Source organism: Haemorhous mexicanus, chromosome 21, assembly GCF_027477595.1.
Source record: "Haemorhous mexicanus isolate bHaeMex1 chromosome 21, bHaeMex1.pri, whole genome shotgun sequence".
Lineage (NCBI taxonomy): Eukaryota > Metazoa > Chordata > Aves > Passeriformes > Fringillidae > Haemorhous > Haemorhous mexicanus.
Window position 1 is genome coordinate 9857728 of NC_082361.1, and position 24845 is coordinate 9882572.

At 48.3% G+C, this 24845-nt stretch overlaps 1 protein-coding gene across 2 annotated transcripts in view; it reads right to left on the reverse strand.

Moving 5' to 3' along the window:
• The window catches only part of PNPLA7 (patatin like phospholipase domain containing 7), a 133199-nt gene that overhangs the window by 59057 nt on the left and 49297 nt on the right, over window positions 1-24845 (reverse strand). For both annotated transcript variants that reach the window (XM_059865061.1, XM_059865060.1), the window contains exons 20-22: window positions 16769-16882; window positions 3910-3970; window positions 1217-1366 (exon numbers count right to left, since the gene is read on the reverse strand). In XM_059865061.1, coding sequence (XP_059721044.1) covers window positions 1217-1366; window positions 3910-3970; window positions 16769-16882 — 325 coding nt within the window. The remainder of the gene's footprint in view (window positions 1-1216; window positions 1367-3909; window positions 3971-16768; window positions 16883-24845) is intronic.

Genomic DNA, 24845 nt, shown 5'->3' on the forward strand with positions numbered 1-24845 from the left:
TGAGAGAGCAGACTAATAATTTCTCAAAGGACTACAGGAGATTCACTCAAGAGATCTGTAACAGCATTTGAGGATGAAAAGAGGATGTTCAGGAAATGTCAAACACCCTAATGAACACAAAATGAATTCTGAGTTAAATACACGAGTTTTGTGAGGAACTGGAATGTGCATAAGCAACTTCACCCATGGATAAAGCAATTAATGACTCAGACATGAGCTGAACACATGGTTTTGTGGGCATGAGACAGACAAACAAGCTGGCAACAAATAGGACAATGGTTTCAGACTAAACTTCGGATTTCCAGTGCCAATCTGGATCTCCTCCACGAGCCTCTTCCACCAAGTCTTATCCTTACCACTCATGTACAACCACAATGCAAGAAAACTGCTAAGAAACCCTTTGCTGGATGAAGCTTTTCAGCTGAGGAGGCCTGGAACACTCTCACCCACGAGCTGGACAGAACCAGACCCTCAGGTGCCATGGGAACAGTGCCCTGGTGTGGGATGTGTCTCCAGGAGTGACTGTGGGCAGCTGAGGGCAGCCAAGACAAGGGCAGAGAGGCTGGTGAGTATTTCCAAGTCATTAAGACAAAAGTTTTCCACTATAATTAAATGCAAATTAAGGGTGGGAATAGAGAAGCAAGAAGCATGGAAAAGGCTGATCCTGATCACTGCTGCAGAATCACACAATGGTTTAGGTTGGAAATTACTTTAAAGATTACCTGTCCATGGACACCTTCCACTGTCCCAGGATGTTCCAGCCTGGCCTTGGACACTTCCAGGGATGGGGCAGTCCCAGCTTCTCTGGGCAACCTGTGCCAGGGCCTCCCCACCCTCACAAGAATTTCTCCCTCATCTGACCTAATCCTGCCCTGAGTTTATAACCATTCCCCACCGTCCTGTGGGGACCTGGCCATATAAAAACTCCCTCTCCCTCCTTTGTTATAAAGCCACAGGATTCTCTCCAAAACCTCCTCCCCAGCCCTGTGACCATCCCCAGGTACTGCTACCCCCTAACACAGCATGGACCCCCTGTGAGAGGTGCCAGCAGCTCTCACTGTAACAAGGCTCCACCACAAGCTGCACATAAATTCAGACTTCAGAAGCTTCAAGAGCTCATGCACCACTGGCTCCTTCCTCTGCCCCTGTGACCCCCCATGGCACTCTGAGGTGGCCAGCAGGGTTTGTTTGCTGTGGTGCCACCATGAACACTCACCCACAGCACTGAGGGCGTGCTTGAGCTCCAGGGTGAAGGCCGTCAGCGGCACCTCCTCGGACACCGGCATGATCGCCACCGTGGACAGGTTGCTGGCAGGATTCCCTGCATCCCACTTGCTGCTGGAGCTGTGCAGTCCCAGAGGATGACCTGTTCACAGAGAAAACACCTGCCATCAGTCAGCCAGGCTGCGAAACGTGGAATGTCACCTGCAGGCAGGAGGAAAAGTGTCACTGTGTCACCAAGCTGCTCAATGTCACAGAAATGGAACACAAACCTCCACAGCATGTGAGAGCAGAGTTCCCACATATTTCATTTTAAGAGGATGGAGATCAGTTTCCATCATTTTTGGTTGCTGGTACAGCATGTGTGGGTTGAAGTCAGGCAATTTAAAAATATGCCAGGAATATGTTAAATGAAACATGGATCTACATGACCCAGGAAGACAAAGATAAAAAGGCACTTAAAATCCCTTTACCACAACTTTGGAACTGATTCCACAAGAGGAATTAGCTTAACTAACAAAACCTCCAAACCTGTTGTCAGTATTAAAATATTCCAAAATTTTCCAAAACTTAACAATCCTTTTCTTATGGTATCCTAAGCAAGGAAGGAACTAGCTGTTTTCAACAAAGCTCCAATAGAAAATGTGCACCTCTACCTGTTCTCCCTTCTCTGCAAGATGCAGAGTTTTACAGATATGGGCTTAGGAGTGTTAAAATATAGAACCTCTGAAGTAGCTGCAAAGTACCTTAGAACTATCTTTAATATAATTTGGTGAATAAGGGCAGAGGAAAAGCAGATTTTGAGAGAAATCTGCAATGCATGTGAGGAAGATCAAGATCTTCCCAGACAGCTTAGAGCTGGTAAAGGTCAATGTTCTACAAACTGTTCTTGTTCTGATACTCTTTTTAGCTGAGCCTTCTCAGAAAATCTCACTCTGCTTCTAATGCCTGTCAACTCAGCTCTGAGAACACAAAAAAATTTTGAATTTAAGTTGGGATTTCACATCCTGCTTATCTCATTTCACCCAGCAAAGGCCTAAGATGTACCATCAAGATGAATTCTTGAGCTGAGCATGTGGAAACACTTGATATCCCCTGTGCAAACCCATTCAAAAGCTCAATGCCAGAGTGACAGACCACTGCAGGACACAAAGAAATATCAGATAAACTTTTTTTTTTTTTAAATATATTCAGCAATTGAGCTATTCATTTCAAATCTTCTAAAACAGCTCTGCACAGAACATTAAATAGTTTTCCCCAAGCTTCTGGTGATCTTCAAGAAGCTATCTGTGGGTTCAAACAGGTTCCACATCACAGCTCAACCCCTTCATCTCCACAGGCCCTTCTCTCCTCAGAACTTCAGTGGCGATTCTCTGATTCAACTCCTGTTCCTCTTACTAATTTTCCTCCCACATTCTGTTTCCCCCATTTTGCCCTGTTTCCCAGGCAGTGCAGCCTCTGCCCTGGGCCACAGAGGCATTTCAGCAGGCACAGAAGTTTAAGTACAATTATCACCAGGCATTTGTGCACAACTGGTTGTGCCCAGAGAGCTGAGCAGGTGAAGAAAGAGCAGATTCCCTTCCCCAGACTGCTGTGAAACAGGAAAGTGGGTGACTTTCATTTCCAGTCTCCTTGGAATTTGGCAAAATCAGCAACTGAAGGAATTAAAACCCCCCAACCAAACAAAACCCAAACAATCCTCAGCATCAAAGAGCCCCACAACACCCCCAGCAGTTAAGGGGCATCTGTTTGCTTTCAAATGCTGCTCAAGGAAATTGGGAGAATTCCCTCCTACTCCCTTCAGTCAGTAAAAAGACTTTGTGTTGGTGCTGCCACAAACTCAAAGCTGCAGAAGCAACCCATGGCAGGCCATTTCCTCCCAGACAATTCATTAAAATACTGCAAATCCAGGCATTTGAAATCAGTCTGTGCTGCTGCTGCTCAGCACTGTGCTCTGACTCCAGCCCATTACAGCTGCTATTTCCAATGCTCCCTTCACATTGCTCTTGCAAGAAATTCCAGGGAAATTTCACTGCACACAGGCAGCAACAATTCTGTATCTCAATTGCAAATCATTTCATTCCCACACCCAGTTAGACATGCTCTGACAAAACCATCATGTGTACACAGATACAATGAAATCACCATCCACGTGCACCTGCAGCTCTAACAGACCACAGAATCCCAGACTGGTTTGGGCTGGAAGGGCCCTTAAAGCCCACCCAGTGCCACCCCTGCCATGGCAGGAACACCTCCCACTGTCCCAGGCTGCTCCCAGCCCTGTCCAGCCTGGCCTGGGACACTGCCAGGGATCCAGGGGCAGCCACAGCTGCTCTGGGCACCCTGTGCCAGGGCCTGCCCACCCTGCCAGGGAACAATTCCTAATTCCCAAGATCCCATCCAGCCCTGCCCTCTGGCAGTGGGAGCCATTCCCTGGCTCCTGTCCCTCCATCCCTTGTCCCCAGTCCCTCTCCAGCTCTCCTGGAGTGCCTTAAGAGCTGGCCCTTTAAGAACCTGGAGCCCTGGAAGGGGCTCTAAGTTCTCCCTGGAGCCTTCTCTTCCTCAGGCTGAAATTTAGCAATGCATTTCCTTTCCAAGCATGCACTGCCTGTTTCCAAATTTAAGGATGCAAGTCTGGCTCCAAGGAAGCCCCAGCATCAATGGGAATAGTCCAGGAATGAGTCTCACCTCCCTGCTGCAGACTGCCAAGGATCTTTTCGCCCAGCAAGTGAATAAGTCTGGTCACAACCTGGGAGAGAAAGGGAGAAAAAAAGAAACATTCAGGCAGAATGTACTGAAAGTAGAGCATCCACATGGAGACTTCCAAACTTTTTAAGATGTTCCCTCAAGTTGAGCCACACAGAGTCAAGGGTTTGCAGCTGCAGCTTCTTTCCTGGCTGTAATGTGTGGTGATTGGTCATTTGTCTTGGTTTCTCCTACCTTGTTTTACTTTAATTTGGAAAAACAAGAAAACAAAGCAACCCCAGAACAGGCAGGATTTAACTTGCTTTGGAGAAAAAAAAAAGATTAATTGGGCAAACATGTCAAATTGCATTTCCAGCTCTCCTCATTTCTCTCTGCAGTGCACCTGCCCCTCTAAACGCTCTCACTGCTCAGTGGGTGCTGCACCTTTTGTAGGTGCTAAAGGCTCAAAAAGGTCCAAGACCCTTCCCCAGTCCTGGTGAATGGTTTACAGCAGCCAATTTAAAATATTTGGGGGAAAAAAAAGGGGAATAAATATACCCCCTAAACACCTGCAGAATCAAAACAAACTACCTAAGAAACTGCCTTCCCCCTCAAATCATGCTTGCCTGGTAATTCATGTTTGAAGACACATATGTGCTCCCAGCTGTTTTTCCAGCAGAACTCACATAAATACAAATTAATATTCCAATAGCCAAATGTATCTCCAAACTGACAAGCCTCTCTCCAACATGACCAATCAATAATTCCTGACAAATGGGATAGCAGAAGATTAATCCTTGCAATATTAAGAAGTGACAGACGTGGAAAATGCAGCATTGATTCTGAATGCTCTACACAGATGTTTTACCAAATAAGGAAAAGAGTTATTTAAATGCATTAAGGATTAATAGAGCAATCATTAAATATCCTCTCCCAGACAAATAACTCTAGGTCAAAATAGCTCAGGAGGACATGAAAAAAACCCAAAACAACTGCCACAACAAAAGTTCTGCAAGGTCAACAAGCAAAACAAGCAGCAGCCCTATTACCTGGGATCCTGGATAAACACTACCTGTTCCACAGAAACAGTCACTTTGGGATGCAGCTTTCACATGAAGGGCCAGGTAGGCATCAAGACAAGTCAGGATGCCCACCTGAGTCATTTACACATCCTGCCTAAAAAATGAAATCTAATGCAGCAAATTCCCCTGCACTGAGAAATGCTGTGTATAAAGCACTGATGTGTTTTAAGTCCTCATTGGGAAAAGGGGGAAGGGCTAACAGAGGCTTCCAGCACAAGGGTGACTTGCAGTGGAGCAGAGAAAAAAGTTACCAAGGTTATTTCAGGGATTTCATGGCATGGCTTGGGTGAAAAAAACCTTTACAGCCCACCCACTTTGACCCCTGCAGGGAGCAGGGACACCCTCCACTGTCCCAGGCTGCTCCAAGCCCTGTCCTGCCTGGCCTTGGACACTTCCAGGGATCCAGGGGCAGCCACAGCTGCTCTGGGCCAGTTCTGCCCCATAGCCATGACTGGAAGTTGGTGAAGATGCCACATCAACATCTCCTCGGTGACCAGGACAAACCCCATGGAAGTGCCTCTTCCTTGCCCCAGGAGCAGGCACAGTGCCCATGCCCACTGCCACCCATGTGGGGAGGACAGCAGGAAAGCTCCCAGCCTCCTGCCTTGTCCTGGAATCTCAGACAGGATCTAAAATGCTTCCCTTTGTCCACAATACAACAGAATCTGATGATCACCCAACCACACAACTCAACACCACCAAGCTCCAAGGCTCTGAGATTCCCCAAAGGCACCGCATATGGCTACAGAAAACTAACCCAGACATGGGCAGAATTCAGGGAAACAGGGAATTCTTCACAAAAAGAGAGACTGATGGCCCTTGCTAGAGGAGATAATCGGTCCTCAGAGCACATTTGCTATACCCAGCTCATAAGATTCACCTAAACCTGCAGCAGCACAGCAGGACTTTCCTTCAGCAGTTTTGGGAGGTGCCGTGAACATCTTACACTTCTGAAGCACTTAAGCATCAGAATTTTAATTACTTACTAAAACCATCTCCTGTATTTATAACTTTTTCTGCTTTACAGGCAGCTAAGGAGAGCTCCAGCTAAGTTACAAAATATGTCCAAGGTTAATGATGGAACTAAGAATAGAACCTATTGGTCTCATTTTCCAGTTGGCCGCTCCTATTACTGGGAAATATTATTTGTCTTGTTTGCTGGAGCAAACCTTACAGCCTTGGTATGTATAGATAGGGAAAATTATTTCCCTGGTGACTTTGTACAACAAGCAAAGCTGCTCCCCAGAACGGGATGAGTCACTCTGTCGCAGTCATGGCAACGTCCAAGGAACATCAATTTGGGATCCGAGCTCAGAACTGAAATTTCCAGAGAGTTTTACATTACATACACCAGATATCCTCTCACAAAAAGGCAATGTTTTCCTCTAAAAGGGACTCGTCCATCCTCTGAGGGAGAAGTCAATACAAATCACATCCCTCCATCGACAGCAGATCTGACCTGATCGACCTGCAGCCCTCAGTGTGCAGGGCAGCAGGAGCAGCTCTCCCCAAATTCAGGGCAGCTGGGGAGAACTGAAAAGCAGCAGGAAAAATTCATCCTTCAGATTTCCAAGGCCCTTTATTCTCACTCCCACGCAGCAGCAGGGCACGGGAAGGAGCAGCACAGCTCAATGCAGCCTAAGAGACAACAAGGAAGCCAAGGGATCTGGGAGAGGACAGGGTTGGCTTGGGTAGGGAACAAGCAGGAATCAGCCCTTGGGTTAGGAGCAAACAAGCAGTAATTATCCCCTGGGCTAGGAGCAGAATGACAGAGATTGAAGGGAAACAATTAGTCCAAGTAATTGTCTGGAGGAGATGGAGGCAAAGGGCAGGTATAGGATGGGTACCTCAGAGCAGAATCTGGGCTGTGACTCAGCAGTCCCTTATCCCTCCTGTTCAGCTGCACTTTGTAGGAAATTCAAGGTGAGGCTGAGTCTCTTCTTCCAGGTAAGAAGTGACAGGACATGAGGGAACAGCCTCAAGATGTGCCAGGGAAGTTTAGTTGGATATTAGGAAAGCCTTCACTGCAAGGGAGGTCAAGCACTGGCACAGGTTGCCCAGGGCAGTGGTGGAGTTACCATCCCTGGAAGTGTGGATGTGGCACATGGGGACATGGTTAGAGGTGGTCAAGGTGGCACTGGGGAAATGGCCGGACTTGATGATCTTGGGGGACTTCTCCAACCTTAACAATTCAAGGAAAGCTCTGGGAATTGGCAGAGGGGTAGGCCAGGAACTGGAGTGACCTGGAGAACACAGCGAGTTTCCCTCCTCTGGGGGTGCAGCCCCCAGCACTGCCCTGCATGCCTGAGCCAGGGACAGCCTGGGCACTGCTTCTCCCAGAGCCTTCTGCTCCCTTCCCCATGGGAACAGCAGCCTCTCTCAATCACAGTGCCAGAAGAGCCCAGAACACTTCCCAGACATCTGCACAAGTGGAATCATCTCATTTCCACCATCACCCAGGGCTAGACAGCCTTCCTGGTCGGAAGCGTCTGCTGTGCTCACCCTAAGGCACATCCTGGATTTTACAGCCTCTTCAGCACCCAGCCCTGCAAACACCCCTCCTGCTGGCACAGGATCAGGCAGCTTCAATCTAAGGCTTGAAGAAAAATCTGCAAGAAGGCAGCGAGTCAGAGCCCAGACTGATCAAACACCACCAGCAGGTTCCTAAATGAGGCGAGGATCATTAATTGCCTGTAGTAAAGCAAACGCAGCTTTTGGACCCCTCGTGCTGGGGATGGAGCTGAGCTCGGCTGGGGATGGAGCTGAGCTCAGTTTAGTCAGTGAGGAAGGGGAATTAATCCTTCCTCATGATTAGGAACAGCAGTAGCAATGAGTGCAGCCAGCTCAGTTAATCACAGTTAATTAGAGTAACGAGCAGCAGAGCTGTGGATTGGACATTTGGCTGCCAGGACAGGTCTGCTCAGAGCTCCCCAAACTGCCAGGGAACACAGCTTCCCACCCCCTGCTCCCTGCCCAGGCTGGGAGGTGACTCAGGAAGGTCACAGAGCACCTAAAGAGGCACTACAGGGGCTCATGGAGTGAGTCTGGAGCCGTGGGGTCTGCCCAGGTCAGGGAGGTGACTGAGTTCACCATCAAAAATATCCCCAAGGCACAGAAAACCCCACTCTCCTGAGCTTATACAAGAGTTTTCAGGCCAGAAGGACAAAATCTGACCTTACAGGTTTAAAAAACTGAGTAAATCTCCATTTCAAAAGCTACTTGGGGCTCCAGGTGCATCAGTGCCGCTCTCCGACAGCCCCAAACCCCTCCAGCTCCCACAGACACCACTGCAGCTCTCACCTCATCACCCTGGCCCAGAGCTGGATGTTCAGGTGAGACACTTTCCAAGGGAAATGACCATTTCTCCTCCTCCTCCTGCCACTCACTCCCCCTTTCAGATGAACTCCCAAGACATTTTTGCGCAGGGCAAAACAGGACAAAGAGTTTGTTTCTCAAATGGTGTTGGAGAGCACTTCCCCCAGCACAATTCCACCTTCCCCACCCAGCTCACCACTCACCACCTCACCTACCTACAAACATCTCACCTTCCTGACTGTTTTTGGATCAACTCCATCCCAGTGAGACCCACTCAGGCTCCCCCAAACATCTCCTGTCTACTGTGACAGTCTGTTCTTACACCTGCTACAGTGGAGCTTCTGGGAAACCATTAATTTTCCCTGTGCTTAATTTATGTTCAATTACTCCACAGACCTGCAGCCTGTGCATTTGTGACAGGGCAAGGCCCAAACACCACATCCCAAGGGGCTGCATTTCCTTTCTTTAGGATGATTAATTCCTTTTTCAAAAGCAGGATGTGGCCAGGCAGGATCTCAGCTCTGCTCTTGCTGATGGAGCACAGAGCTGAGTGCTCCATCCATCCTGGGGTTGAGGTGTTATCAGAGCACTGCTTGCTCCACAGCCACTGGAATTCCCACACCAAGAGGTTACAGTCACTTTGCAGTGCTGTATTTCCTGTAATCCCTTTAAATATTTCAAACTACCCCTGCTAATCCTCCAAGGCTGCGTTCTGGTTAAAGCTTTTGTTCCTATTCAACTGTGAAACTCAAGAGTTCATTTACAAACAGCTCTTTTGGAAGTGATTTTCATGAGAATTCAGTTGGAAAATATTTTCCTGTGGACATTTATTTCCATCTGTGAATACTATGGGATGTGATTACTATGGGATGGCCTGGTAAATTGAATTATCTGCTGATAGACAACAACTAATCCAAACAAAGCTTCTTCCATCATAGGGAACTCTTGATTTAGAGAAAACTATACATGAAGGGGGCCTACAAGAAACGTGGAGAAATACTATTTATAAGGGCCTGGAGGGACAGGACACAGGGAATGGCTGCCAGAGGGCAGGGCTGGATGGGCTATTGGAAAATCTTTCCCTGGCAGGGTGGGCAGGCCCTGGCACAGGGTGCCCAGAGCAGCTCTGGCTGCCCCTGGATCCCTGGGAGTGCCCAAGGCCAGGTTGGACAGGGCTGGGAGCAGCCTGGGACACTGGGAGGTGTTCCTGCCATGGCAGAGGTGGCACTGGATGGGCTTGAAGGTCCCCTCCAACCCAAACATTCTGGGATTCTAAATCAGGAGGAAATTTCACAAAATCAACACCAATATCCAAATTCACAGCCACAAATAACTGATGTAGGGTCCTGTGTTTTACAAATCCCTTTTAGTTACAACAGAAGAAACACACAAAAGTGTATGCAAGAAGAAAACATACAAACCCCAAACTATTCATCACCTCAGCCCTACCTTGCCCCAGGGTTCAGCTTTCACTGTCTGGGATTTTAAATCAAAGCTTCTGTGCACAGAAGCCAAGGGCCAGGCCCAGGAAGCCTCCCCAGCCCTGGCAGGTTCCTCTCACTGTCTCCTGCAGGTGCCTGGGCCAGGACAGCAGCCTTGGCTGAAGGAATGAACCTGCCATGGCTGTGTCAGCCCTGCACAGCCAAGGGATGTGTGCAGCCCTACAAAACTGAATGGGGTTTTCCTCTTTGGATCCTCCACCACCATCCAGACCCAACAGACCAGGATGCTGCAGGGAACAGGAGCCTTGGAGGGGAGCTGTGGACTCTCCAGTGCCCTTCAAGTCTAATAATAAGATGCTTCCTAGTTCAGCTTTTAAAACTTCAGTCACCTAACAGGCACCCCCAAACTGCAATCACAGAATACTCTGAGAATATCCTGAGCTGGAGGGACCCACCAGGATCATGAAATCCAACTCCTGGCCCTGCCCAGACCCCCCACCAACCCCACCTGGGCATCCCTGGCAGCGCTGTCCAAAGGCTCCTGGAGCTCTGGCAGCCTCGGGGCCGTGCCCATTCCCTGGGGAGCCTGGGCAGTGCCAGCACCCTCTGGGGGAAGAACCTTTTCCTCATTTTAACCTAAACCTCCCCTGACACAGGTCACCAGAGAGAAATTAAATATATTAAATAAGAATCTATTAGTGCTTCCACAGCAGGGTACTGCAGAGCTTCACATCCAGGTGTGATTTAGTTAAAAAGGGTAAAAAACCTGTAAAAGGGTTTTGTGCCACACAGAGACTCCGTGGATGAGCTGCCATGAAAAATAGGCCTGCCAAGGGTTTGCTGCTCTACAAATAAGAACAATTGCAGTCAAATAGTGCAAACAGCCATTTTTACCTACACAAATCCACAGAACAGCTTCTGGGAAGCTCTTTCCAGGAGCTGAGATTATCCTTGACCAGCTTTCTTAAGGGCCTTTTTTAAGGGACAAGGGAGGAGGAGAGGTAAATTAGATCCTCAGTTTGAATAAAACCAGGGTGTTATTGAAGTTTCACATGGCCCCAGATCAGACAAACACTGGTTTGTCCTGGAATCAGCAAGCTTAGCAAGGGGTCTCTGACTGAAACTTTGACGTTTGATCAGCCTGTGACAAAGCAAATCCTCAACGCTCCCTCACAACAATTCCTGGCACCTTTTCAAGTGCTGCTGAAGCCCACAGAGGAACTGAAGCTGCAATCCTGGGGCTGTTTGAGCTTTTAATGCTTGGGATCAATCGTGTCTTGAAGAAAAAAGTCATTCTGGCACCGGTGCTGATTAAATCACCCCTCCTGCCAGCCTCGCTCAGTGACCATGGTGTTCCCACTGAATTCCTGCTCTCCTTTTCACATCCACTCCTCTTACAATCAAGGAACACTTACTGGAATGGACCAGGACAACAAATACAGAAAAATCCAGACGCACAGCCTCTCCTGACCCACTCCCCAGTGCCACATCTAGCCTAAGCCATGACACACAACCTGCCCAGTTCTTGTGGGCAGCACTTTGAAAAGAGGGCACATTTCAGAGCTCACTTTGTAAGGCAGATAACCCTGGGGAAGGCTCCAGCCACTTCAGAGAGGCTCTGCCTCAAATACTCCTATGAAGATAGCAGAACTCCACTTGGAGATGGATGACAGGTTCTGAATATATTTAAAGCCCAAGGGCAGACTCAGAGAATTAAAAGAAAGATGCAGAAAAACTCTTTCTATTTCTCAGCACGCGTTTCCAGCACGCCAAAGGTTGTCTCACAGTTCAGCCCCCACAGCTCCCAAGCAGATTCTCAGCAACCAGCAGGTCTAAATTCCAAGTTAGAATTCTAAAAACTAACTCAGCTCAAAAGAGTCAAAGCTAATCTAGGAAATGTGATCCCAGCTCTGCAGCAGTGCTGGAACATCTCTGTGATCTGCTCACAGATTTTTGTGCTCTCACTGCTGCCTCTCTGCTGCTTTGTGGTGCCAGGAATCGTGAGCTGGTTCCCTGTCCTACTTTCCAGAACTGAAGGCAGGGATGAAAATAGAAAGAATCAATTCCAATCCACTCCTGCAAGGCTGGAGAGCTTCGAATGGCATCAGAAATGAGCACAGGCTGTCAGGGAGCAAATGCCCTGGCTGGCAGAGAACCCTGAGGCCTGTGCTGGAGAGCTGGGGGCACCAGGCTGCACAGAAGCATTAAGTTTGGCACCATGGAGCACTTTCCATTGGGAATGTCTAGGATGCCATATCCAGAGTGAGTCAAGGTTGAGATGCTTTCCTGAGAAGCCACACTATGTAAGCTTGACTTCTGCAGACTGAGCAGGATCTAGAAATCAGCATCTGTTGTTTCTGGGCACATAACCTGGGTTTTGGCTGTTATTTATAACTGAGGTCAGGCTCCCCACATTCACCTGTCTGTTTTAGCCCTTGGGATAACCTGAACTATGGTGGGTCACTTGGAAGATGCCAGCAGATCAGCTCCTGCCTCTCCCAGGACCAAAGCAGCTCTCCAGGAGACAAAACAGAAGGCAAACACATGGATCTCCCCCAAGGATCAGCCATTCCACTTCTCCAGATTGTACATCTCAGCTCCAGGAACTGGAATGACTGCCTGGACTAACAGAGCACGATTTCCCTCATTTCCCACAGTTCTCACTGGCAAGCACCACCCACGTCCTACAATTTTTTTTACGCACCAGGTAATGTTTTCTTACAATGCAGTCCAGAGTTGGAACCCCTCCTGGATCACCTACAAACACAGCATGGCTGGGAAAGAGTCTGCAGGATGGAGTCCTCCCACTAATTCCTAAAATAAAGGGGTTTTCAGCCCTCATAGGAACTGTCTGGAGCCTCCTCATGAGGGGGCAGCTCCAATCTTTGCTCCTTGTGACAGGGACAGGATCTGAGGAAATGGCTGGGGCTGGGCCAGGGCAGCTCAGGCTGGAGATAAGGGAAAGGTTCTTCCCCCAGAGGGTGCTGGCACTGCCCAGGCTCCCCAGGGAATGGGCACGGCCCCGAGGCTGCCAGAGCTCCAGGAGCCTTTGGACAGCGCTGCCAGGGATGCCCAGGGTGGGGTTGGTGGGGGCTGGGCAGGGACAGGGGCTGGGCTGGGGGATCCTGGTGGGTCCCTTCCAGCTCAGGATATTCTGTGGTTCCTTAGTTCTGTTAAGCTCAAGGGTAACAAACAGAGGGAAACCCAGGCTCAGGACCTGCCCAGTTTTTGGCTGTTAACACACACACCCACACACCATTCAGGCTCTGCAGAAGTTGCCAAGAGGCACACCAAAAAAATCCAGTTCTCCCTCGAACTAAGAGAGGATTTCACCTGACTTGGGGACCAGCACCTCTCTCTGATCATTGCTCACCAAGTGAGACTCATGCCAACTCACCCTCAGCAGTCAGTGCAGGAGCATGAAGCTGATAGAGGCAGAGCTGCTTCCTGCCCTGAGTTTTTCTGCTTTGCAGAGGGAAATCCTCCACCACTGCTGAATCACCAGCCAGCTCTTGCTACCCAGTCAATTATTTCAGAGCTATTGCACCTGCTATCCCTTCATTACTTTATTACTTCTGCTTGAATGGGGAAAACAACATCATAAACCCTGTGTATAAATCACTATCCTAGAATAACAGCCAAGGAAATAGGACAGAGAGAATTCATTTGGTCCATCCCTCTGCTCAGCACTAAGCATTACTCCACTGATCATTTTAGAAGAGGTTATAAAAACAAGTAACAATCTTTTAGTCTTTCTGGAGAGTAGAGTGAGCTTTTTCTCACTGCAACTGCTGCCATTTCAGTTCAGTCCCAGTTGCTCTGTTCCAGTATGGTGAGCAGCATCTGCCCTTTCCAGCACAAGACAACTTTATACATCTGAAAATAGCTACCATGTCTTCCCTTAACCTTCTATGGGCTTTTTGTCTTTATAGGTCAGGATTTCTAACCAGCACTCAGCTGCCTCCTTGTCCTCCAGACTCTCTTCCTTTGGTCTGTCTCTGCCTTCAGATGTGCTGCCAAAGGCTGATGCTGAAGCTTTTCCAGCTTCAAGGGGAATATCAGAATTCCTTCACTCCAAAAAGCATTTTGATAGCATAGTTTAGGGCTTTTTTGCAACTGTGTGACACTGTCCAGGCATGGGCAGCTTTTGATCCTCTAATGCCTGGATTCTTTTTCTAATAAAGTGAACCAGCCCCTGTCCTCTGCACAACATTTATCAGTTTCCAGCTCAAGCACTTCTCTCCAGTAAAATCCTTTAAAGCTTTTTGGCTCTTCTAAGCTGTCTCCCAAATTTCTACCCTGTAGTTTTGCTCCATCACTTCAATTCTCTCTCACTTCTGTCCTTCCTCTCTTACCTGCATCCAAAGCAGTGTGGGCAGCAGGGCAGGGGGGATTGTGCCCCTGTGCTCAGGTGAGAGCCCACCTGCAGAGCTGCCCCAGGCCTGGCCCAGCCCAGGGAGGAGCTGGAGCTGCTGCAGAGATCCAGAGGAGGCACCAGGGGGATCAGAGGGATGGAGCAGCTCTGCTGGGAGGAGAGGCTGGCACAGCTGGGATTGTTCCCCTGCACAGGAGAAGCTTTGGGGGGACCTCAGTGTGGCCTTGCAGGGCCTGAAGGAGCTCCAGGAGAGCTGGAGAGGGACTGGGGACAAGGGATGGAGTGCCAGGACACAGGGAATGGCTCCCACTGCCAGAGGGCAGGGCTGGATGGGATCTTGGGAATTAGGAATTGTTCCCTGGCAGGGTGGGCAGGCCCTGGCACAGGGTGCCCAGAGCAGCTGGGGCTGCCCCTGGATCCCTGGCAGTGTCCCAGGCCAGGCTGGACAGGGCTGGGAGCAGCCTGGGATAGTGGGAGGTGTCCCTGCCCATGGCAGGGGTGTCACTGGATGGGCTTTAAAGTTCCTTCCAACCCAAAGCATTTCCTGATGGACTTAATAGACAAAAACATGAACACACAAGGACTCTGAAATCATATTAAAATATTTTACCTTAAGTTTTTAAGACAGTCTTAAGGCATTAACTGCATAAATCACCTACAGAAAGTCAGTCTTATGTTCCTCTTTCTATTTCTAGTGGGGTTCTAAAACAATCCCATAGGAAAAAAAATGCAAGTTCTCACATTTTATACCAGTTTAACATCTACTTAGAATTGTGAGACCTCAAACAGCAGCACGAATGTGTCTTTCTAACAACCTGTGTTGCAACACATTTCCTTAAAATATCTATTTTAGCATTTTGTTTCATTGCAACTGATTAGCCAGACTATAGGCAAGTCTAGAGAAAACTGATTCCATACTGAAAAAGGTCAGGAATTTGAGGCTGATGGGCTTTACTCTTTATACATGGGAAGACATTTGAATTCTATTACAAATAAATGTTTTGAATTGTGCTATAAATGTAACACTCAAGCTCAATTTTAACTGCAAAGCAAAGAGATTCACAGCTCCACAGAGATCACTGTTCAGGGGAAAACAGCTCTGCCAGCTGGCAGAAAGGGAAGAGAGACACTGAAATAAATTCCTGCCCCAGATAAAGAGGCAGAATTAGAACCCAGCCTTAGTGCAGAGCAGTGCTCAAGGCATTGCTCAGTGTTTAGGCCAGGCTGGATGGGTTGGAGCAACCAGGTCTGGGGGAAGGTTCCCTGCCCATGGCAGGGGTGGAACAGGATAAATTTTAAGGTCCCTTCCAACCCAAACCAGTCTGTGACACTGGAAATTTACAGTCTGTATGTTTGGCAGTTACATTTCAAATCACCCACCACACAAGCAGAAAGGTGGGTTTGAGTCCTCCCTGGGTCATTCCCTCCTCCTGGATCAGTCACGAGGACAGGGATGGTTGACAGCAGCTCCAGAGTGGATGTCACATGTTTGGGATGTCCCCAGTTTGTGGGGAGCTCTGTACTGAGCTCCCAGTTCATGAACCTGGGCACATTAAATAGAGAGGAATAAACTCACAGGTCTGTTCAAGTGAGCTCCAGGGACCAGAAGTGCCTTAATAATCCCCAACAGAAGTTCAGAAACACTTCAGCAAAAATAATCCTTACAGGGAAACCAGAAAGATTATTTTTCACTGACATAACTTCTGAACACTTATTGCCATAATTAAATTCTCCTGGCAATAACACAGATAAAACTCCACCATTTTGGTACTACGAAAATGCCTGAATTGAGGGTTTATATTGTACAGTTTTTTAAAAAAAGTTATTATAGGTGCTAGGAAAGCAAGAGAATATAAGTATTTAAATCAGGTTTATTATTTTTGCAGGATTTTTTAAAAGAAATCTGATTTTAAAAAAAGCCTAGGTCTTCAAGACAGCAAAATGACAAATCAGAAATAATGTGAAGTAACAGCATTAAAGAATTGCCTGTAAGGCCAATGCAATGATTTAGTGCTTAGTATAATGTCCCTGATGCACTTAGGGACAAAAGAATTAAATTTCAAGTTCGTCAGTCTCCAAATTTGCAGGAGAGAGATATAATGTCAAGTGAATTAAAGAAGATGGATGAGCTGATGGATTCAAAGGGAGCAATCAGAGTCTTCAGGACATAGATGGATTTGGCAGCTGCAGAATGAGGATTGACAACCTAAAATGGCAGGAAGAGGGAACCCACCTCCCAAATATCAAAGCTGTGGAAATAAAGGTACAGGGAACCAAGGGTGGACTGAGCCCCAGGAGGAGGAGGAGGAATGAATAACATTTTTAAAGAGATTTTAGAAGCCAAACTTCCATTTCCCATCAGTAGCACTAAGTGATTTCCACTTTGCTAACATCCTGCATTTAAGCAGAACTCCTCCCAGATACACAAAGCAGCCCTGCAATAAAAACCTGCTACAGTTGGTGAGAGGACAGAGCAAGGAAAGCTGCTGGAAGTCTGGGATGGATCTGCTCAGGCAGACAAGGAGCATGCGATGTTTGCTCAGGATTCATCAATCACTCAGAAAACCCAGAGGATGTGGTGCTAACAGGCAGCCTGAGCCTCCCAGACATCCTTTGAGAAGACAGGAAAATGCTTTTAATTCCCTTACCTGGGGGAATTTGCGTTTGATGGAGATCAGGGCCCCCTCCGGGAGCTTGGCCAGCTCCGAGTCCCGCACCGCGTGCACCGTGGTGGCTCTGGGCTGGTGGGTCAGGGCCTCCACCTGCAACACAGGGACAGCTTCAGGGACAGAGCACAGGGACAGAGCACAGGGACAGAGCACAGGGACAGAGCACAGGGACAGCTTCAGGGACAGAGCACAGGGACAGAGCACAGGGACAGAGCACAGGGACAGAGCACAGGGACAGCTTCAGGGACAGAGCACAGGGACAGAGCACAGGGGCAGCTTCAGGGACAGAGCACAGGGACAGAGCACAGGGACAGAGCACAGGGACAGAGCACAGGGACAGCTTCAGGGACAGAGCACAGGGACAGAGCACAGGGGCAGCTTCAGGGACAGAGCACAGGGACAGAGCATAGGGACAGAGCACAGGGACAGAGCACAGGGGCAGAGAGAGCACCAGGGACAGAGCACAGGGACAGAGCACAGGGACAGCTTCAGGGACAGAGCTTCAGGGAGAGAGCATCAGGGACAGCTTCAGGGACAGAGCACAGGGACAGAGCACAGGGACAGAGCACAGGGACAGAGCACAGGGACAGAGCATCAGGGACAGCTTCAGGGACAGAGCATCAGGGACAGAGCACAGGGACAGAGCACAGGGACAGAGCACAGGGACAGCTTCAGGGACAGAGCACAGGGACAGAGCACAGGGACAGAGCACAGGGACAGCTTCAGGGACAGAGCACAGGGACAGAGCACAGGGGCAGCTTCAGGGACAGAGCACAGGGACAGAGCACAGGGACAGAGCACAGGGACAGAGCACAGGGACAGAGCATCAGGGACAGCTTCAGGGACAGAGCATCAGGGACAGAGCACAGGGACAGAGCATCAGGGACAGAGCACAGGGGCAGCTTCAGGGACAGAGCACAGGGACAGAGCACAGGGGCAGCATCAGGGACAGAGCACAGGGACAGAGCACAGGGACAGAGCACAGGGACAGAGCATCAGGGACAGCTTCAGGGACAGAGCATCAGGGACAGAGCACAGGGACAGAGCACAGGGATAGAGCACAGGGGCAGCTTCAGGGACAGAGCACAGGGACAGAGCACCAGGGACAGAGAGAGCACCAGGGACAGAGAGCACCAGGGACAGAGAGCACCAGGGACAGAGCACTAGAGCACCAGAGAGAGCATCAGGGACAGAGAGAGCACCGGGGACAATTCCCAGCCTGTACCAAATACCAAACAGCAGCACCAAGGGGTTGAACCCTTCCCAAGGACCTGTGCTGCTCCCACACACCTGGAGCAGAGCCCTGCCTGTCCCAGAGGTGTCACCCAGGGCACCAGAGCTGCCACAACCATCTCTGCAGCCCAAATCCCTCTGCCACGGGGCAGCTGCAGTTCCTCACAGAAACAGAACCCACAGCCCCAGGGAGCCCCCAGAGGGAAAGTTTTGTCTGAGCTGCTTCCAACAGCTGCCAGAACAACCCCCAGAGTGAGCTCAGCACAACAGCAGCCTTGAGAGCTTTCCACCCCTCAGTGCCAATGGTGACAAAGCCATCCAAAGCCTGGAAAAGCCTGTTTCTCTACTGCTCCCTCTTTCCTCAATGCCACCCTGAAACACTTCCATTTTACTTCTGGAAGCTGAATAGCAATGACCTTGAAATAACTGAGACTTCCTAAAAACTAAAAATAAAAGGGATGAGAGCAGAGTGGGTGGACCTTGAGCAACCTGAGGTGGTGAAAAGTGTCCCTGCCCATGACAGGGGGTGGCAACAAGACGAGCTTGCAGGTCCCTTCCAACCCAAACTAGCCTGGGATTCTAGGGGCAGATCAGCACATTTGGGCCAAAAATGAGCATTGCTTTTCCATGATTTTAATTTTTTTAAACATATGTATGTTTGCTTGTGCTGTGTAAAGAGGAATGCCTGAATGGTTCAGGCTGGAAGGGAGCACTGGAGCTCATCCAGTCCCACCTCCCTGCTCAAGCAGTCAGTCAGGGCTGTGTCCAGACAAGGAAAATCCACACCAGAGCACACCCCCCTGAGCAGTGCCCAATTATTCCACCTAGAAACATCTATTTTATTGACAGTAGGAGTATAAAGAAGATGGTGACACAAAGAGAGTTAAACAGATTTTTTCCTTTATGGAGAGAATCTGCCACCATATAAAACAATCTGGGGTAAAAAAAGCAAAATGCAGCTGCTGCCCAAATCCCCACCTGCCCCAGGCCTGCCACTGCCTCTTGTGCTGTGTGCAAATGCAGAAATGCAATTTCCTGCTGAATTCTCTTCACATGGCCAGTGACTTATCAACCCTGGAGACAACCTTGAACTGCTCAGCAACAGCCTGGTGCTCCATTCTGGGAGTTCCAGCAGCAGACAAGGTTTATTGGGCTTAAAATCCATAGATCAGCCATTTCCAAAAGAATGGTTGTTGCTGTAGCAGCTGTAATTACTGAGGTTAAAACACAACCAGAAAAATCCCTCCCTAACTGCAATTTACTCACATTTCAAATCAAAGTGAACATGACTTTGCATTTTTAATTTTCCACTAGAAAAAGAAATAAATAATATATCAGCTTAGAGCTGTTTGAATTGTTTAAAGGTTGGGGGATTGATGGCTTTATTTGTCTGATTCATTTTTGGGGCTTTTTTCCAGGATTTTTTTCAAAGCTCATGTTCCAACAAGCAAATTCCAACAGAAGCAATTAATTCCTCACAGTACTATGGGCTCAGACACACAAAATGAACATCAGATGATGATGATGATGATGATGATGATGATAATAATAATAATAATAATAATGCCTTGTGGAAAACACACAGCTCAGTGATCCCACTTCCACCAAGATCCCTCCTTGGAAGGCTCCATGCTCACAAAATGGATAATCCAGCCAACCAGAATATCTTGAGCTCAAAAACTTGCCATTAGTCCAGAAAACTGAGATCAATTTGCCAATATTAACTTGAATTTCACCAGCACCAACTGCTCTGCATGGGAAACTGCACAGGCAAATTTAAAGCACCTTCATTTTGCAAGCCCCAGCCTTTGTTTTTGCTCAGGTTCCAGGGATGTTTTGTTCTGTCATCACATTTTAAACTAATTATATAGAAGGGCAAAAAAAAGAAAATCATCTTTGTACATCCATTTATGGAGAAACAAACCCTCTAAAGGCTCCCCAAAGGGCTGTATAAGATGTTCTGGTTTACCTCCCTCCCCTACCACCAGCTTTTTAGCACAGGTTCTTGGTTCTGTAATTTGCCTTCCTCCTCCTGAAAGCAGGTTAAGAGTTTCAGCTGTTAAAATAAAACCTTTCCTCTCAGCTCCTGACTGAGTTTAATTTGTATCAAGAAGAAAAACGCTCAAACTCTCGGAGATCCTTTGCCACAATTTCTGTGATATATGAGCACATAAAACCAACTGTGCTCGAAGGGGCTCCTGAGCCTTTCAGAAAAGATGAAATTTGTAAATTCGTAGAAAAGGCAATTAAATTTTAACTTTAAACACAGCCACAGGGAGGGTTTTTGAGCTCCCAAGTGTAACTTTGTCTTTTTGACAGAGCAGAGGGCACAGGGAGACCTTTTCCAAACCTCCTTCCCAAGGAACCGTTCAAACACCCAGATTTGTACCACCACCAGTCCCAGAGACCACTGCAAGTGCTGACTGAAAATCCCAAGTGATTACAGAACTTGGACCTTGGACTGTTCTTACATATGGAAATCTTTGATATCTTCATTTAAATACACCCCAGTGTTCCAGCATGGAAAATATCTGGGTCCCAGACACTGTACACAAGGAAATTCAAACTGTGATCTCCCTTTGGGTATAATCATCTGAGTTCCCAATCTCTATATTTATTAATAGTCCCCATTATTCACTTATTAATTATCCCAGAGCAGCTGTGGCTGCTCCTGGATCCCTGGCAGTGCCCAAGGCCAGGCTGGACAGGGCTGGGAGCAGCCTGGGACAGTGGGAGGTGTCCCTGCCCATGGCAGGGGTGGCACTGGATGGGCTTTAAGGTCCCTTCCCACCCAAATAATTCTGGGATTCAATAAGTAATTAAATACTTCCTCTTCACTGAAGGGTGAGGGCTCTCATTTGGATCATCTGCAGGATGATTCTCAACTCTCACCACACTCTTCCCCTCTTCACACCCTGTGGTTTTAGAGCCTTTTTTACACTGGTTCTAGACTTCCTGCACATGGAAATCTGCCAAACCCACTTGGTTTTGGCTATTCCCATCTCCTTTGGAGATCAAAAACATTCTAACATTGAGTTGCAGCTCTCCCCTGAAAAATAACACTTTTTTACTTTGTATTTTTTTAATAAACCATTTGAGATATCAAGTGTTCAGAGATAAGGATATTTTTCTTCTTGCTTAGGGAAAACCAGAAGTCCCGTGCCATTTGAGTATTTAAAATCATTTCTGTCTTACACCATGTTCAAATCCTTGCACTCCTCTGCCCAGTGAACCTTTAAAACTGGTTTTCTTGTTTCTCCAGGCTGTAAAAGTACAAGACTCAGAGATCCAGCTTGAACTTCAAAATGAACAAAATCCACTTGTGATCAGAAGACCGTAGCATTATTTCCTTGGTCACAAAAAGGGAAATTTAACATTCTGATCACCCACCATAGCTGCAGCAAACAACACAAAACCACCTCCACAAAAACATTAACAACCAAATGTTTCAAGAAATAACATTATTATCTTTCAGATCTTGTTGAACCTGACTGGAGAGAATGTTTATTTATATATTTGGTTTCATAATCACCCAAGGTTCTCTCTTGAGCTCCTTCCCAGACTTCCATTAGCACCACTCATCCTCACCAGCATGAGCACAGCATTTGCTCCAGTACAAAAAGAACCAGTGGAATCTTTCCCACTTCTTCTCCAGCTCAGGCCAACACAATCCTTCTCTTGCTTGAGGCAATTGTTCCTCTCTGTTCTTCTCATGTCACATCCATTCCTCCTCTTCCTTCCTAACAAGCCTCTAAGTAAGTTCCACCTCACTGCCCAATTTTGGGCTTCTCTCTCAGTTTCCTGCATTTGCCGTCGTTGTTGCTCCTTCCTCCCTCCAAGAATCCTCTGCTTTTCCTGGAGCTCCCTCGCTGCTGAGCCCACCACGTCCTCTGCTCTGCCTGGACTGGCTGCTCTTCTCTTTGCCTCCTCATTATCTGGTGGCGTTCGGTTTTCTCTCATGCAATAAACTCAGCAAGCCCACAGTGCAGTGCTAATTTCACCTGGAACTCCATCTCTCTGAAATCCTGCTGTGCTTTGTTTTAGCAGCCCTACAAAAATGCAGAACGTTCCCTTCACCACTCCCCTGTCTCCAAGGTCAACCCCCTGGCTCCTCATCCTCAAAATACCTCTCAATCTCCAGCCCACCCTCAGAAATCTGTCAGCCATCACTGCCTTCACTTCCACTCCCTCTAATCTGGGGGAATTGCACAGGAGCAGTGTCTCAAACGCTGGAATAATTTGAATGGGAGAGCACAGAACCATTTCCAGTGCTACACACCCTGTGGTTCTTGTAACTGATCATGATAGGGCCATGGGTGAGGGCCCTCCTGCATTGCTGTGGTTCTGTGGTTCCTATAACAAAACAAATAAAAACACCCCAGCCCCCCTAAAAAAGCCCCTAAAAATCGACCTGTGCTCTTTGTACTGTTCCAGTGCATTCTGACATGGAGGGGTTTTGAGCAGTCGAGTGGAAGGGGCAGAGGGGTGCAACTGGATGAGTGTTAAGGTCCTTTTAAAGCCAAACCAGTCTGGAATTCCATGATTCCCACACCTTCTCTTAGCTCAGTATCAAACAGTGACAAAACCAGGTTTTGCTGCCTCCATCCCATACGATGCACATGATTCACAACCCTGCCTTACAAGTTCTTGCTGAAGAAAAAGTGTTGCTGTACATCTTCTACAGGGAGGGAAACAGCAATTTATACTCTCATGACCTCTTTTGACTTCATTTCCAACAGCCAATCCTAACAGTTCTTCACAGCTTTCCAATTTACAAAGCTGGGAAGTGAAAACCAGCAAGTGGCAGATTCTGCCAGTTGCTCTAAGTACAAATTCCTTTCTGAGCTGCATTCAAGAAATCACTTTATTTGCTTAATTTTTGTGTGTGCACAGCCCCAGCATGATGAGCACAGTTCTGCTGCTCAGGCTTCAGCATCTCTGAGACTTTCTGGAGCAAGCTGGGGCTGGTGTAGGGCAGGCAATTTGCTGGCAGGAAAATGTTGCTTCTCCAGACAAATTTAACAAACTGTTGGGTGACTTTTCTCACAGTCAGCAGCCACTAAAAATGCAGATTATTTCTAAGTAGTTTCTTGTGGAGATTATTTGTTTTCAATTGAGATTTCAAGCAGATCCAGTGCATGAGGAGACATGTCCAGTGCAAATGTTCAGAGCCACAGGCCTGTTCTCCTCAGCCTCCAGCCAGGAGCACATTTACACCACTGGCTCTTCCCATCCCATCCATTTTGTGACACACTGTCTTCAGTTCCTCTTCATTATGGCCACTACTCCAACCAAGAATCTGTCATTCTCTCACACATCATATTTCTTCCTCTCCCATTGATTTTTCCTTGCTGCCAGCTCACAAAAAGCAGCAATCTCTCCTCACCAAGGGAAGCCTCCTCCAGGCCCTTGTGTAAGAGCACACAAGTGAAAGCACCAGGTACAAGCAGACCCTGGGAAGCAGGTCAGGACCCCAAGGATTGTTAAATTGTGCAGCTTAAACTTGTCCAGCTCTGGCCCCTCAGGTTGGGAAGGACATTGAGGACCTGGAGAGCATCCAGAGGAGGCAACGGGGCTGGAGAGGGGCTGGGAACACAAACCCTGAGAGGAACCCCTGAGGGAGCTGGGGGTGCTCAGCCTGGAGAAAAGGAGACTCAGGGCTGCCCTCATCACTCTCACAGCTCCTGACAGGTGCCTGTGCTCAGCTGGGGCTGGGCTCTGTCTCCAGCAGCACTGACAGACCCAGAGCACACAGCCTCAAGCTGTGCCAAGGGAAATTCAGGTTGGATATTAGGAAGAAGTTTTTACAGAAAGAGTGATAAAGTTCTGGAATGGCTGCCCAGGGAGGTGTGGAGTCCCCATCCCTGGGTGTGTTTAACAAAGCCTGGATGTGGCACTGGGTGCCAGGGTTGAGTTGAGGTGTTGGGGCTGGGCTGGACTCGATGATCTTGAAGGTCTCTTCCAACCCAACCCAGTGATTCTGTGAATTCTGTGAAACTTCATTTTCCAAATTCTTCTCCAAGACAGCCACGACCAGTATCTGGTAATGAGCCTGATCCTTGTGTTGTCTTCTCTTCAGCACAGGCTTGGCTCCCACCAGGAGCATCAAGGGAGCAGGCAGGGCCTGTCCTCACAGGGACACAACTGGGTGACACTGGGGAGCAGAGACAGCCACCCCCCTCTGGAGAGACCATCTACCAGAACTCCTCCCTCCGTCCTGAAACACCCACCCCACTCCATCCACAGCCCAGCCCAGCCCAGGCTCTACACAAAGCCACCAGCTCAGCCCAGGGTGCTGGGGAAGGGCCAGCCCAGAGGGGACACAAAGGACAGGGATGAAAGGACACACACCCAAGGAGGGATATGGAGAAGAAACACCAACACTGACATCTGCTGCCAGTTCAGGGGGCTCTGGAAAAGGGACAGGCAGTGAGGCAGCTGACAGGTAGCACACCTGTATCACAAGGCCAACACCAGCACTGGAAGAGCACAGAAGAGCCACCTGTGCATTGTCACAGCAGTGTCTTTGTCCAGCCCAGGGCAGGAGCTGCTGCTGCTGCAACTGAAGCTGGCAAGGCAACATCACCAATGTTACACAAAGGGCAACCACTCACTACATGGAACATTGATTTTTTTGGCTTGAACACGCTACCCTCACACCCTTCTCCAGCTCATTTGCACCTAGAGCAGCATGGGATGCTCATCCCAACAGTGTTTGCTCCAGCCCCAGCTCAGAAGGACCTGAAATATCAACTTGTTTGTATCAGAAAAGGACAAAGGAGGAGACACTGCTGGAAGCAGTGAATGAGTGGGAAGAGCAACC